General features: G+C 36.7%; 1 protein-coding gene across 3 annotated transcripts in view; it reads left to right on the forward strand.

The window, feature by feature from the left end:
- Positions 1-17,093, forward strand: part of mboat2b (membrane bound O-acyltransferase domain containing 2b) — a 261,127-nt gene that overhangs the window by 145,241 nt on the left and 98,793 nt on the right. For 2 of the 3 annotated variants that reach the window (XM_028796886.2, XM_051924923.1), the window contains exon 2: positions 13,283-13,428. In XM_028796886.2, coding sequence (XP_028652719.1) covers positions 13,283-13,428 — 146 coding nt within the window. Of the gene's footprint in view, positions 1-2,992; positions 3,093-13,282; positions 13,429-17,093 lie in introns of those variants that run through there. The other variant, XM_051924924.1, reaches the window with a different exon arrangement.

Raw genomic sequence — 17,093 nt, forward strand, 5'->3', positions numbered from 1 at the left:
GACATTTTTCACAAAAGCAGCAGGACAATAGTTGAAAAGAGAACAATTTTATTAATGTATAATACACTGTAATAAAAATCAGGGTAATTTTATTGGATCTGAAGATTGAATTAAGTTATGACAGAACTGCAACTCTGAGTATAAATTATTATATTCCCAAAAGAATGGGCCACCTTAAAGGCATATTGCTCACTGCATGTCACATTGCACAAAGGATGTCCACAAGGATGAAATTGATTTTATTGTTAAACATTCTGTATGATGCCATACTCAAATCAATTATTCAAATAAAATGCTGTTGTTTGTAATTGTATGCTGAGGGGAAAAAAAAACTTGCAGTGCATATTTTGCATGCTTCCTTTTCATTTAGTTTTGGTCACAGAAATCCTACCATCAAATGTTGGTGTAAAGGCTATATAAGATATATACACTCACCGGCCACTTTCTTAGGTTCACCTTTTCAGCTGCTTGTTAATGCAAATATGTAATCAGCCAATCACATGGCAGCACTTCAATGTATTGAGGCATGCAGACATTGTAATGACAACTTGCTGAATTTCAAACCGAGCATCAGAATGGAGAAGAAATGTAATTTAAGTGGCATGGTTGTTTTAGCCAAATGGGCTGGTCTGAGTATTTTAGAAACTGCTGATCTACAGGGATTTTCACAAACAACCATCTGTAGAGTTTACAGAGAATAGTCCGAAAAAGGGAAAATAATCAGTGAGCACCATTTCTCTGGTCGAAAATGACTTTTTGATGCCAGAGGTCATTGGAGAATGGCCAGCCTGGTTCAAACTGATAGAAAGGCAACTCAAATAACCACTCGTTACAACCAAGATATACAGAGGAGCATCTCTGAAACTACAACACGTCGAACCTTGAAGCAGATGAGCAACAACAGCATGAGACCACACTGGGTGCCACTCCTGTCAACTAAGAACAGGCAACTGAAGCTAAATTTCACATGGACTCGCCAAAATTGAACAATGGAAGATTGGAAAAACATCTCCTGGTCTGATGAGTCTGGATTTCTCATACTACATTTGGATGGTAGGAAAGAATTTTCCATCAACAACATGAAAGCATAGATGAATCCTTCCTTATATCAACAGATCAGACAGGTGGTGGTAGTATAATGGTGTGGGTGATGTTTTTTGTCACACTTTGAGCCCCTTAATACCCATTGAGCATTGTTTAAATGCCACAGTTGTTGACCATGTCCATTCCTTGATGATCGCAATGTACCCATTTTCTGATGGCTACTTTCAGCAGGATAATGGTCCATGTCACAAAGCTCAGAGTTCACTGTACTCAAATGGCCTCCACAGTCACCAGATGTCAATCCACCAGAGCACCATTGGGATGTGCAATTCTGCAGCAACTGTGTGATGCTATCTTGTCAATATGAACCAAAATCCCTGAGGAACGTTTCTGCTCCTTTTTGAATTGATGCCACAAAGAATTACTGTAGTTCTGATGGCAAAAGGGGGTCCAACCCAGTATTAGCAAGGTATACCTAATAAAGTGACCGGTGAGTGTATATTACATCAGCATTGGGTGTAAGGCAGCACCTAACCTTGTTTAGGGCCTCATTCCCACATAGTACCCACTTATTCCTGTACCCACATTTACACTGACAAATTTGGAAATCACCACCTAAACTAACACGTACATCTTTCTTCAAAACAAAACCAAATGAAACAGACACGGAGAGCATGTGCTATTCAGAAAACAACTTGGTGTGGTATTTAAATCCAGAACACTTGATTAGTTGGTCACTTTCCAAATCATTTTCCTCTACACTATGTGGTCCTCTCAATCCTTTGGGGCGAGACAGAGTCTTTTTATATAATTTGACACAACCTCCAACCACATCATTTTTGGATTCCCTCTAAGCCTCATTTCTTCCACCACCACCTTTTTGTTGCACTTCTTTGCCCTATCATCATCTTTCTTTTGGTACACATGTCCAAGCCACTTCAGTCTGTTTCTACTCAGTACATCTATTTATTGCTTCCACACCAAGCCTTTCACTTAACTAATGATTCCTCTTCCTTTCACTCTTTAACATTCTTCTTATCTATCTGACCATTCTCTTTGTTGTTCTTTCCAGCTCTGCTTCATACCTTTATCAGCTATGTCTCACACCCACAGAGCACGCACTAATCCTCACACAGCTTTATAAACATTTCCTTTCACTAACTAAGAGACTTGTGTAGAAGTCAGAATAGGGGACAGTCCCCAGGTTTCTTCCATGTACAGTATCTCTCACATTCTCAATCACTGCTGTGCCCCCACTCAACATGCCACCGAGGTAGCAAGACTTAACTACTTTCTCCACAACAACAATATTCATTTGCTACCTGTGCGTTCAGTACCCCTTTCACACGATTTCTGCAAACAGAGGTCTCCCTTGCTGCGGGCTGCCCTTCCCACCACCACTACGTTTTTGTACAGACAACTCGTACATTTGATTGAATCTGAATTTTTTCCAATGTCTTTGCTCACATGCTGCACAGTCATGCATGCACCTTTATACATGCTTCCTGGCTACAGCTCTAGTCATTACCTCAGTCTTTCCTGTGTTTACCATGAGGCATTTTGTTTCCTGATTAATTCAAGTCACGGTGATAGGGAGCTGAAGCATATCATGGCAGAATCAGGCACAATGCAAAAACAGCCATGTTGGTTTGAGGGCAAGGAAGTATGTACAGGCCATAAGACAATAAGATGATGTAAAACTAAAAAATACAGTAAATAAATAAGAGCATCCGAAGATAAATACTGTAAGTAAAACAAGTGAAAAATAGAACTGTACAGACATATAGATTGTTAAACAGTAGGGAAAAGAAAAAACAAAAGGAGTTGGCAGTGCACATGAAACATACAGTACAGTTACACATAAACTGTAGAACTGTGGGCACAGTACAGGGCCGGTGAGATTTGATTACCAAAAGTTCAGTGGCCTGGGGGAAGAAGCTGTCCCTGAGGTGAGTGGAGCGATTAGCGAAGACCAGAGAAAAACGCAAACAGACATGTGGAAAACATGCAGACTTTACATAAATGGGACTTAAGTTGGGACTTAGAACGTAAGTTGCCAGGTCTGTGCCACTCTAACATTTTTTTTAAAGGAGTTATACATTAATCAGCATTGCAAGCACAGAAGAATGATACTAACTGATTACTCTAAAATCTGTTGTCACTGAGTATTTAAATTGTATCTTACTGCTGGGGTGTGCACTTTGAATTTTGTTAGCACCATCTGCAGCACTTGAGAGTGCACAATTGACTCTTCTTTTAGAAGCTTAACAGCCATCATTAGAGGGGAAGTAATCCTTTGTAGCATTACTGAGAAAAGCTTATGATGAAGATTTTAATGGAAATGCATTTTTGTGTTGTTAAAAGGATGAACAAACTGTGACAGCAACAAAATCTAAGTTAAAGCTACAAATTACGATCAGATTGTTGGCTTTTATGCTAATAGCTACCATTAGCTAAATATTAAACAAGTAAAGATTTCCAGTATCCTTTGAGTTCATGAGCATTTTTAACTTCTGTTAACATGATAATATTTTATTAGAAGAAAGATTAGCTTTCTACCAGTGTGGTAAAATCAATATTCTGGCTTTAACTGACTAGCTATATCCGGTAAAACCATGGTTAACATGGTTAGAACAGAAAGCAGGGTAAGAACAGAAAAAGCTGCTTTTCAGTGAAAAGAAAGTTTAAGCAACCATGTTAATTATATATCCATGCCTAAAAGCAGATTTTCAGTGTGGAGAAAAGAGAAATCTGCACCTAATTTTCTGTATAAAGTATTATTATTCTTTAATTTGTTTTCTTTACTCTGAAATATGTACATTTAACGTTTGAAAAAAATCTGCTGATCCTTTTATAATTGAAATGTAAACAGTTTTTCATTGATGAACAAAAAGCTCAAAGCTACAAACGATTTTTCTTGCTTTATATTCTTGTTAAAAAGCTTAATTGTGAAAATCATACCTTACAACCCAACCGATTATTCCTGTGTTTTACTGAATGTTATTTGTCTTTAATTGTAACTTTATAGTGAGCTTGTCAGTGGGAAGTCCTAACTTAGGCCTTGAAGAAGGCAGCCTCCCAACGTTTGTTGGATACTCATGGAGAAGCTCCATCTTACAAATAATTAACGTGTTACCTCCTCTGGATATCTTATTCCTTTATTCATTATTCCTATTTTTTGGTTTTGATTGTTATTACCTATCCTCTGTACAATTATATATTGTTACACCTCTGATATTTTGTTTTAATTTTTTTATTTTAAGTTTATCTTATTTTTCATTATACATAGATATATTTTAGTGTTTGTTTTCATTTATTTTTTTATGTTATTTTTGTTGTAATATAGTTCTATTGTTTTTTTTTTATGTTTTCATTTTTGATTGTCACACACTTACAGTCATTATGTTTCTGAGTTATACTATTTTTTTAGGATTGAATGTTATCACTTATCCGGTTATGTTATGTCTTCGATGAGGGAGACAAAAGAACATGAAGGGGACAGGAAGATAAGACATGCGTAGTATTGAGACGGGGAAAGGTTTGTTTCCGTAAAGACTAAATATCAATTGTTAAAGCTAAAAATCTGTGCAAAACTCATTGGTAAATTGAAATCAAAAATCATAATTGTGCAAAGAAATAACATGGTAATGGCATTTAGTGTGGTTTATCTTGAATGACCAGCAAGTGCAAAATGCTGGCCTTTTAAACCATCTCATTGATGACGTCACATGCTGCGCATCTCCGGCCGTCCCAGAATGGCAATGCCTTAGCCATCCTTTAGGTCAAAGTAATGTCGGAAATTAATTTAACATGACTTAAAACCCATAGGTATGAGAAAAAACACATAGAAAAACTATTGAAATGGGAGGAAAAATATAAAACATCCACACCACATAACACCTTTTAACCATTATATTATTGTTTTTTTTTTTCATTTTTCATTATGATGATATTTTTAACTTTGTTTTCGTTTGTACTTATTTATGGTTTCTTATTATATATAATTATCTCTAAGCATTGTATCTCTTTGCAATGTAGTTTCTGATACTTATTGCTTGTACTTGCATATTAGCTTATTAGTCCTGATTGAAAAATGCTCTTCACACTTTATATTTTATTATTATCAGCCTTTTTTAACACTCTAATATTGTTTAACTAGTCTCCTTCCCAATTGTATAGAACTACTAGCCGTTCCCGTGTAGTAGTGAAACAGGACAAATTTTAAAAATCAATAAACAAAAAGGCATCGCTAGCTAAGCAGAGGCAAGTTACACTCCAAAAACACAGAGGTAAACCAACTCCCCTCTCCTGACGTCACGCTTCCCCCTCTCCTCAGCCAACAGCCTCTGTCTCGGATTAGCGCAAATATATCGCTCCTGCAAGCGAACTATGATTCTTAGCGCAAAATCAACCAGAATGTTCAAGCAAATTATAGAAAAAAAACCCAATCTAAATCTGTTAAGTAGATCTCTCGATCGCTAGCTAAGCGGATGTAAGATATGCCCCAAGCCTGGGGTGTGATTGAGGAGGGCCCCGCTCCCCTCCCCTCGGCCCGCTGCATGTCTCACGGATTCGTGCCATTAAATCAGTTTTGCAAGCGAACTATGATACTTAGCACGATGAGAGAGGTTGCAAAATCAACTGGAATGTTCAAGCAAATTATAGAAAAAAACCCGATCTAAATCTGTTAAGTAGTTCTCTCGCGAAAGCGGAAAGACAGCCATATATACATACAGATAGAGAGACGCTGGATTTTATATATATATATATTTTATGTAAAATCCAGCGTCTCTCTATCTGTATGTATATATGGCTGTCTTTCCACTTTCGCGAGAGAACTGCTTAACAGATTTAGATCGGGTTTTTTTCTATAATTTGCTTGAACATTCCAGTTGATTTTGCAACCTCTCTATATTTTATGTAGGGCGGCACGGTGGCGCAGTGGGTAGCGCTGCTGCCTCGCAGTTGGGAGACCTGGGGACCCGGGTTCGCTTCCCGGGTCCTCCCTGCGTGGAGTTTGCATGTTCTCCCCGTGTCTGCATGGGTTTCCTCCGGGCGCTCCGGTTTCCTCCCACAGTCCAAAGACATGCTGGTTAGGTGGATTGGCGATTCTAAATTGGCCCTAGTGTGTGCTTGGTGTGTTTGTGTGTGTCCTGCGGTGGGTTGGCACCCTGCCCGGGATTGGTTCCTGCCTTGTGCCCTGTGTTGGCTGGGATTGGCTCCAGCAGAACCCCGTGACCCTGTGTTCGGATTCAGCGGGTTGGAAATGGATGGATGGATGGATATTTTATGTACAGTATATATATCTGTGTCATTAAAATTGCAAATGGACAGTATTTGAGTATTAAACTGAAGCCTGTCATGAGTTATTTCCTAGCTTAATTTTGTATTAAGTATATTTACAAAGGGTGGATGCATAGTGGATGTAAGAATGAACAAATTATGAGAAATTGCAAATTTTGGCTATAAACTACTGACTCTAGTATTTTTCAAAAATGGTGTAAAAAATTCTTTATCAATAAAACACCATTTGATTTTTGATCTTTATACACAAATTTTAATTATGATCAATTTGTTATCAAACAATTTGAAGAAGGTACAGAACAATTCAAACCAATTTAAACAAGTAATAAAAGCCATAAATGATACAGCAATCCACAAAAGCCATGAAAAATTAAGGCCACTGAGAGAGAGAGAGAGAGAGAGAGAGAGAGAGAGTAGAAAAAACATCAAGAGTTAACAATTTGGTGTAGTAATGCTGATCGCTGGCTACCCAGCCCTAAGCTAGTTGCACCATAGACAGCCATTCTTCTTCTTCTTCTTCAACCGGAAGACCTGTTAATCCATGCCATGGAAAGCTCAAGAATGGTTAAATTAATTTGACAGGAATTCAATGCATTAAACGAAAGATCATCCAAAAATGTCTAGTCTCAAGCTACCAAAGCTTTTTCCGTTATTGTTGTTACGCAGAATAGCCTTTGATGGAAATAAGAAGATATGTCCAGGAGGAGAAAGATTTGTGACAAGAGGGAAAACATAATTTTTCTAAGACTCTGTGCAGTGCCTTGAGCATGGGAAAGGCGCTATATAAATAAAATGTAGTATTATTATTATTATTATTATTATCAAAGGAATAGAGGATAGAAAACTGGAAACTGCAGATCAGAAAGCAAGCACTGGAGAGCACTTTCAGAACATACAATATGTGATAGTGTGGATAAGTGACAATAGGTGTCCTTGGCCAGCTCCATAGTGTGATGTTTGCCAGAAGTAAGATATAAATGATGCACATATTTCAATTTTAATTGTTGATGGTTTGGTTTTTTGAAGGACCAAAAGATTTTAAAAATAGATTTGCAAGATAGCAAGGGTGCCAGACTAAGGTTATTGGTAGTTTTTTTTTTTTTTATCCCACCTTCAACAGAATCATTTATAGTGCTGCCTCAGTCTTTAGGATAGGATAGAGTTAGAAATTTTAAGTAAAGGATTGGTGGAGATAAGATGAGGAGAAAGATATGTAAATCAACATTTTCTTTCAGATCTGATTTTAGTTGGAAATAGAAAAAGGAGAAAGTATATCAAGTTCAGACCTGATACCCCTTACATACAACTTAGTTTTTGTATCACGCTCTTCACCGAGTGGAGGCGCAGAGCACCCTATACAATTCTCAGTTAAAATACAAGAATAAATTATACTTATTACTAAATATAGAACTAGTACACATATAAATACAGATTTGTTAAATACACTGAGAACAAATTAGAAACTGATAAAACATAAATGAAAACCAGCAATATCTCTCAATTGATTGATAAGTTATGGCCAGGTGACAACTGGAGAAGATTAAAATTGTAAAAGCGAAAGTCAAAAACAAAGTAACAGTCCTGAAGCCAAATGGCTTTGTTTCTCTTCCTGTGTTTTCTATAGTGGAGTCTGTGCTGCCCATCCAATCTAGTGAGAAAATCTTTTCATCTGATGATTCTAACACTCCTTTATCCAATACTAGCAAGCCTGCGATTCTAGAATCGCAAATCCAAGAATGGCAATCACTTTCTGTTCCCTCCGATATTTGGAGGGATGAAATATCATGGAGGGTGGGTGCGTCCTGGGAAAGTTCATTTCAACGTGCTTCTTTTATTGTTTTTATTCATGCAGTCTCTTTTTTGTTTTTCTATGGCTGTGTCGTCGTATATGCGGTGGTATGGGCGGTCGCGTTCGGGCGGCTATACAACCTGGTGTGCACGCTTTACCTCAGGTTTAGTTCACAGGTCGTAGCCATGGTAAAGTTTTCATTTAATTAAATAAACATATTTGTACTAAAGCGGTTTCTTTGTGTGGGCGCCTTCGTTCATTGTTTTTATCCATACAGGCTCGTTTACAGGTCGTAGCCATACGGGCTCGTGTTTGTATTACTAATCGTTGAGCTCCTTCCATTTGGAGCCATGCCTCCTTTGCCTCTGCTGTGTCAGAAGCGCGTTGTGGGCGCGCTCGTTCATTGTGTTTATCCATACAGGCTCGTTTTGTATTTCCGTTAGTTGAGCTCTTTCATTGTGGAGCCGTGACGTGTTTGCTTCTGGTGTGTCTGAAGCGCGTTGTAGGAGCCTTCGTGTATTGTTTTTATCCATGCGGTCTCGTCTTTGTTGTTCTGTGGCTGTGTCGTTAGGTAGAAGTCGTTTACTGTTAGGAAGCATATTCCAACTTACACTGACTGCTGGCACAGTGGATTAGAGCAGGTGTAGTTTACAGGTTGTGTTGTTTGGGCGCCACGCACTGACTCTGGGAACTACGGGCTCGGATTTGTATTACAAATCGTCGAGCTCTTTCCATTTGGAGCCGTGACTCCTTTGCCTCTGCTGACACAGACCGCTGGCACAGTGGATTAGAGCAAGTTTAGTTTACAGTTTGTGTTTTTTGGGCCCCACCTACTGACTCTGGGAAGCCGCTGTGCCGTGCGGATGCTCTTCGGTGCGTCCGCCGTGCAAAGTATCAAGTTTAGGAAAACAAATGTCCACGCGTTGGAATTTAGGTTGTTTGGTTCCATCAGGACGTAAATGCATGATAATATCGCGGTGAAACGGAGGCTCACCGTCTTTACTTTGAAACACAATTGCCACTTCATTAACGATGGGAACATTGTATCGTCTCGGATTGTGTTTTTTGTCCTTTATTAGCACTAAGGCAATTTTAGTTGGTGCCACACCATCCACCTGTGCTTTTGTATTGGCTTCCTTTTCAACCTCATGTAGCATCTTTATAGAGCTTGCTAATGGGTGATTGTTTATGACTTCAGCTACGTTTCTCATTATGAGCTCTGTGCATTGCTTGTTTTCAGGAAGGTTAATTCGTTGATAAACTGCGTCATCTAGATCTAACACGTACATTTGGGCAAATTTGCGTTGTTGATTTGGCGTAGGATCTAATGCATTCCATAAAGCTTTTACTTTTGGGTACATTGTTAGTCAAAAGCTTACGTAAATATTCAGGATATTCATCCAAAGCAGGCAGCTTAACTTGACCTTTTTGACAACAACGTGTAAACTCATCAGTTGTACTGTCAGTTTTTTCTTCAAGGAAGTTAAGTGAATGACAATGACTACAAATGACAGTCATTAATCCCAATGAATTTTCATGAACAGTGGACTCATTATAGAATGCATTCTCAGCTAACTGGCGGAATTGTTCAGCGTCTGTCCGTCATTCCTGTCTTTGTGTTTTTCTTTGTTGGAATACTGACCGACTTTGTAGCCCTTGTGCAGTTTCTTTTTGGATCCGTGCCTCTCTTGCATGTAGTGTTTTAGAAACGCGTTGTAGGCGCCTTCGTTCATTGTTTTCATCCGTACGGGCTCAGTTTTGTATTTGTAACCGTTGATATTTAACTGAATTGGTCAGCAGGAACAGTGGAGGACACATCTTCTAAAAATTAGCCCTATTAAATTGAAACCTAACAGTTTCAGTTCTTGAATGGGTACTTTGCCAAATGTATTATAACAAACCCACTAGATCCTAATGGTACCCCTGAATTTTACTTTGATTACTCATCAGAGTTCTCATCTGAATTACTTTAGTGTAGCCATGTATCTGTGATTGCTATCACATTGTTATTTTGTACAACTGCTCCAGCTTATGTTATTCTTGAAACCCCTATTTTTAACAAGCATGACTTCTTCAGTTCAGATGAAGAAAACTCCCCTAAATGGAAAAAAGTGGTAAAAAGCACTGCATGGCCCATAAGTGGCAACCAAAAACACATTTTTAGGAGTGAATGTCTTAATTATATCCAGGTATCCACTTTAAAATTTCTGCCTGTAAATGTATAAAACAGCTGGACTAATATTATGCTATCATATAAAAAAACTGACTATATTCTTCCTAGTGAATAACAAAAAACGAGTACCAATTTGCAACACATTTTCTAAACTGAATGTGCCATACTTTGCAAGTTAGTCATTTATTTTATTTTCTACATGTATAGAATGAAAGCCAAATAATTGTGATTAAGCACAGGCTTCCTTGTTTTCTTTTTATGTACTAAATAGCCCAACAGCTTAATTGTATCTTTCTAAGATTTGTTTTCACTTGTTTTACATCAGCCGGAGGAAATGCTTTTTAATAGATCTTTTCCGATTTGCTGAAAAACAGTTCAGTAAAAGGAAAGATCATTTGTTTTCTTTTTTTAGAGAAGAGAATGTGTGGTTTGCAACATTTGCTTTTCAGTTTTTTGCAAGTTTCAGCATGTGCCTCCAATTTTGGTATAATTAGAAGCAAGCATTACAAATTGTTTTGTTCGTCAGTGAAACATTTCTCTTCAAAGTCATTGTTCTCTGATATCAGTTTTATATTACCTTTCTTGGAAGTTCAAACTAATTTTCTTTTGTGATGGTTTTTTATGCATAGTGTTTATACATGAGAGCTGTTTTAAATGTCTCCCAGCAACCAGTGTCTCTGTAGAAGACCCAGAAAGATAAGCAGTATAGTACATTAAAAGCTTTTTATTTTATAGTCTTAGAGTGATCTAGATTTACAATTTACTGAACATAGCGAAATAAAATAAACAAATAGAAAGTGATTGTAATATTTTACTGTATCAAAACTTGTATCAAAAAATTGTCTTGTGTGTGGTTTTTTTGAGCTACAAAATAACCTATGGTGTGTTAGTCAGGGTTGCCTCTGTAGCTGTTAAAGGTAAGGTAAATGGAGTAAGTAATTCAGAGAGGGACATTGGAGCAATGGTTAGTGCTTCAGCCTTACAATTTTTCCTTGCTCCCTAAACTTTTCATAGTGGCCAACTTATTAGGTGTAGCTATCTAGTATCTGAGAGAATCCCCTCTTGCCTCAAGAACAGGCTAAGCTCTTTAAGAAACCGATTCAGTAAGGTTGTGGAAACTTTCCTTAGGCATTTTAGCCTATCCTGACTACATAGCCTCACAATTTTGTGGCCGCAGATTCATGCTGTAGACCTGCTATTCTGCCTTTTCCCCATGTTATTCTGATATAGGGACTGTTCAGGCCATTCAAGTATACTGAAGTCGATGTTTGTGAAACCAGATTCGGAAAATGCATGTTCTGGACATTGATGTTTGAAAAGGAGAATATTGTGGCTGTAAAGAGAGGCAAGTGGTTTACAACAGTGCCTAGCCTGTGGCATTAATATGATTTTCAGTTGGTATTAAGAGGTCTTGAATGAACCACAGAAATACTTCTCATATCATTACACAATCACCACCAGCCTGTATTGTTGATATAAAATGGGATGGCTCCATGTATTTAAGTAGTTTATGCTAAATGTTATCCCTACCATATACTGTACGTTTAGCCGAAATAGAGAGGTGAAGTTTTTCCTGCCATCAGTTATCCATTTTTGGTAATCATTTGCCATATTTACTCTCATTTTCCTGTTTCTGACTGTTAGGAATGAGACCCAATGTGGTTTTTGCTGCTTTACCTCTTCTGCTTCAGTGTCTGACATATTTTGTCTTTAAAGATACCATCTCCCATCTTGTAAAGAGCAGTTAATTGAGTATCTGTGACCTTTGTATTAGCTTGAACGTGTCAATTTCTTTGATCTTTCTCATTAACAAGGTGTTTTTACCCACTAGATGCCTTTTAGTTTATCGCACCATCCCTGTAGAGACTGTAGTGTGTGAACATTGCAGGAAAGCAGCTATTTCTGTGATACTGGATCTGAACTGTTTGACATCAAAGTCATATGTTTATGTATGTGTATACTGTATATATATATTATATACATATAAGAGAGAAAGAGATAGCAAGCAACATGATTGGTCATTTCTGAAGCAGGAGTGTCTCATAAAGTGAGCACTGAGTTTGTGTATGTGTGTAGGTATGTATATACATGCATGCAAACTAACAAATTAATGAATGAAATAAGAATTAAATGGAAAAGGATTAAAGGCCGAAGATTGCTGTGGTTATTGAAAAAGAATAGTCCAAAAAGGGTTGCCATATCATGTGTAATAGTAGTCCTTTTGAGTAAACTTTATTTTTTCCAGTTTTAGATCATTTTCAAAAATTAAATTAGCTTCTGAGAAACACATGGTAAAGTTCTTCTTGATTGTTAAAATTAAAATTAAAATTCTTTCAATCACTGCTTCAGTGCATCCAAAGGTGTCTTGTTTTTTAGGTTTTGGTGAGATTTAGAGAGTACACCTTTGTCTATGGCATTATTTAGCAACAATGACCCTATAGTTAAAATATGGTAGTTTAGGAAATTGAGGTATTTTAAATTAAATAAATATTTCTTTGACAAAATTTGTTAATATCACAGTTATTTAAGTGATGTAAAATTGTAAATGTATGGTCTCTGAAATTTTCTGTTTCTTGTTTAAACCAGAAATGAAATGCTGTTTATTTCAAATAAGAGAACCGTACATGTGCTAATCTCCATGTTGCATAAAATATCTAGTGTTGTGAAAAGAAAAAAGAAAGAATTAACAAGATATAAAGTGTCTGGAAATAAATAATGATTCTTCTGCCCTGCAAAATGTATTTTTTAGACAGCAATAATTTTGTTAGTTTTTACTAACCAAAAAAGCAAGATTACAGTGCAGTGAGCTGTGCTGTGAATGATATAAACATGTTGGTGTCTGAAAAATGGGCTTTTATCCACTATATTAGGTATGGGATGCAGTGGGGAGCACAATTTTCTTAATATTATGAAAGCTAAAATTTGTTGATACTTTGTAAATACTAACCGAATACATGTTATTGCTTTTATAGGTGAACTTCGTAGTCTGCCAGCTGTTTGCCTTGTTCACAGCCATTTGGTTCCGGCTTTATCTTCATCCTAGTAAAACCAGCACTTTTGTCAGACACGTCGTGGCCACTCTTCTGGGATTTTATCTTGCACTATTTTGCTTTGGGTGGTAAGTATCTCTTTACTGTGGGAGAGAGTGTGTGTGTATACACTCTATCTATCTATCTATCTATACATACACACACATATATACAAAACTAATTGCAGTGTCAAGTGACTTCTGCATAAATAATATTTTGTCCAACAATTTAATAGGTTTCTGGGTGTTCTTGATATTGCTTAGATTTGTCACTTATAGGAACTGGTTATGAAGTCAACAGTAGTATCATGATATATTCCAAACCTTGAATGAAAATCATGTATGTTACGACATATACGGTATTTTAAGAATTAAGTAAAATGTAAGCCTTTAGATATAAAATAAAAGAAATCATATTACAAAAGGGGCGGCACGGTGGCGCAGTGGTAGCGCTGCTGCCTCGCAGTTAGGAGACCCGGGTTCGCTTCCCGGGTCCATCCTGCGTGGAGTTTGCATGTTCTCCCCGTGTCTGCGTGGGTTTCTTCCGGGCGCTCCGGTTTCCTCCCACAGTCCAAAGACATGCAGGTTAGGTGGATTGGCGTTTCTAAATTGGCCCTAGTGTGTGCTTGGTGTGTGGGTGTGTTTGTGTGTGTCCTGCGGTGGGTTGGCACCCTGCCCGGGATTGTTTCCTGCCTTGTGCCCTGTGTTGGCTGGGATTGGCTCCAGCAGACCCCCGTGACCCTGTGTTCGGATTCAGCGGGTTGGAAAATGGATGGATGGATGGATATTACAAAAGGTTAGGAACAGATTTATAATTATTTTTCTGTATGTCTTTTCTTTTTTCTTTCGAGAAAGGTACTACTCACATTTTCACAATTCAGTTTTTGAATTTTACTTGACATAATGGAAGAGATGCTCTGAATGAATTTATGAAAAAGTGTTTTTAGTTGTGCATCCAGTAGGAGGTGCATACTCTCTGGGAAGAGGTTCATTAGAAATTTTAGCCTTTACTAAACCAATATACAGTATATATATATATATATATATATATATATTATAATATATAGCAGTACATTAGTGTTACAGATTCTTTCTTCCTTTAAAATCACTGAAGGTAGATTACACTTTAGCTTCTGTTTAATATCAGCTTAACACTTACAATAATATAATAGTCAAAGGAGAGCTATGCTTGGTTAAAGCTTTGATGCAATTGGGTTTTCCTGTAATCTGCCCTTGTACAACTTTGACAGAGTGCAGAAAAGCATTTTGTCATTGACACGGGCTGGATTGAAGTCTTCCATCCATCCATAGATGTGCTCTGGGATTCTGTGCATTTTTTATTCTTTCTCTTTGAACATACAACCTCCAAACATGGCTAGGTTACTGCAGAGGTTGCTTGCTTGGCAGTATTTGTTAAGGAAGCCCTGAATTAGCTGACAGCGACCCTGGCCATAATATTGACCATTACCAAATAGGGCATAGCAGTACTTCAGAATTGTATAACACTTGACTCATCTTATCTCCCTGTCAGATTTGCCCTGTTAGTTAGATTCTCACTGTAAGTAAAATAATGTGTATGAATATCCTTATCCAAGTTGATAATATTAAAGACACCTTTAAACAGTGACCATGAACAAATAATCATTTTGAGCTATATAACCTTATGATTACACTGTTTCAAATAAATGTTTCTCACCTTCAGCAAGGCAAACTCATTAATTTTGCATTTCAAGGTAAGATGCTTAGCTATTATATGATGAAGGGTGCCGAGATGTACAGAAATGTTTAGAGACACAAGCAAACACACAGAGATACTTACTAAGGTACACAGTGAATTTTATGTGAGGTTCAATATTGTAAATAGAATCCCTTTTTTTTCCAATAACATAAATAATCCAGGCATGTTTTCTTATGTTACTATTCTTCTTCATATTTTACAAATCCTTTGTGCTATTATTTGAATTATTTCCAATAAGTAAAATGTTTCAGAAGAGCAAAAAATCTGTATACAACAGTCTGATTTTTTTTTTTTACATTCATCCCAGATTAATAAACATTTACTGTGGGTAAGCTGCTTAATTGGTATAGCAATACCAAATCTACTCACAGTTACAAAGAAATAGAATATTCTTAAAAAAAATGTAGTGCTGTTATCACTCTCTGCCTTCTCATGGGTGCATACTGTACATGGAGTATTTTTATGTATAATATGCGTAACCATAAAATAGATATTAAAACATTGGGAGGGTTCAGGGTTTTCCTTTCAGTAGTAACTTAACAATTTCCAGGGCTTTTCTAGCTCCCTTTCACACTAGATCAGTTCACCTCATTTTGTAACTGAGTTTTACAGATAAGAATATTTCGTATAGCCCTCATTCTACTATGATTTTTACTGTGACTTATTTATACTGATAATAATTTTAAAAAATGAACTGCTTTCATACCATCCAGTTTGTAAACCCTTGATTTTTGGAGTCTATCTTGGCAACAACAGAGAGAAACAAGGTATAAATCAACCCTGGAAAGAATGACAGTTTATAACAGGGCACACTTTCCACACATCCTAACTCAACTACACTAGACTAGTTTGGAGTGGCTAGTCAACATAACCTCCATGTCTTTGGGATATGGACGTTTTTAAAAAAAAAAAAAAAAATTTGGGGAAAAAAACCTACACAAACACATGTAGCATACGCTAACTCCCATGTAACTGCTTCCTACGCATTGACTTATTTTTAACAAGTGATCCAGAATGCTGCCCATTTGCAAATATTATGTAAGCATTAATAACAATAAAGAAGTGCCTAATTAAATATATTTAGGAGAAGGAAGTTGTAGTCTGTTCAAGAGTTATCGTGAGAAATACTGTACATTTCCCCTAATGTTTTTGTTTTTAATTTTTTTTTGGTGTACTGTGCAATTTACTGTGCTTTGTAATAGCACAATACCAGCATATTGGTGAGAAGCAGAAGAATTTTTATAGCTAGATGTAAATCAATGCCCTGATTTTTGAACATTTCATGATTTAATGGGCCATTTTAGTGGTGTAACAACTGTATAGAGACAGAAAATTATTTTTTACCCTCTGCTAAAATATATGATAAAAATATTTTTAATACATGCTTGTTATTCACTGCACATCTGGAAGAATTTGTAAATACAGTTCAGGCGGGTGCCACCCTCCCTGGAAGATACTCAATAATATAGAAATTCAGCAAAATATGGTTTCAAAATTAGATTTCTGGAAGCACAAAAAACTCTATAGTATGCCTGGTCTGTTATTTTCATTGAGTGGTCAGTTTGCAGGTACATTATGTAACTTTATTTCACACAGATATGTTGCTCTGGAATGTTCTTGTTAAACCTTGTCTATTAAAGCATAAACAATGCATCCTTGTAGAGTATTTTAAATTATTGTGAGCTCTCACCACATAATATTCTAATGTGACTAAAATGCATACGTTGTATTACTATTGGTTAATAGTTAACATATATTTCCTTCAAAATTACTGCACAAGCTACAGCTACAAGATAAAAAATTGCGAATATAATTTAAAAAATGCAATAGTTACTTGGTTTTAATTAATTCATAAAGTTCACACAAGCAGGCCAAAACTCGAAAAATAAACTTGTATTGATTAAATAACTGACTATTAGAAATGTTTGTCTTACTCTGGGCTTTATATCCTTGAATTCATTAAGAAATATTCTTATTCTTTTTTTTTTAAGAAGTTTCATTCTAACTGCCTTAGAGT

Source organism: Erpetoichthys calabaricus, chromosome 3 (assembly GCF_900747795.2).
Source record: "Erpetoichthys calabaricus chromosome 3, fErpCal1.3, whole genome shotgun sequence".
NCBI lineage: Eukaryota > Metazoa > Chordata > Cladistia > Polypteriformes > Polypteridae > Erpetoichthys > Erpetoichthys calabaricus.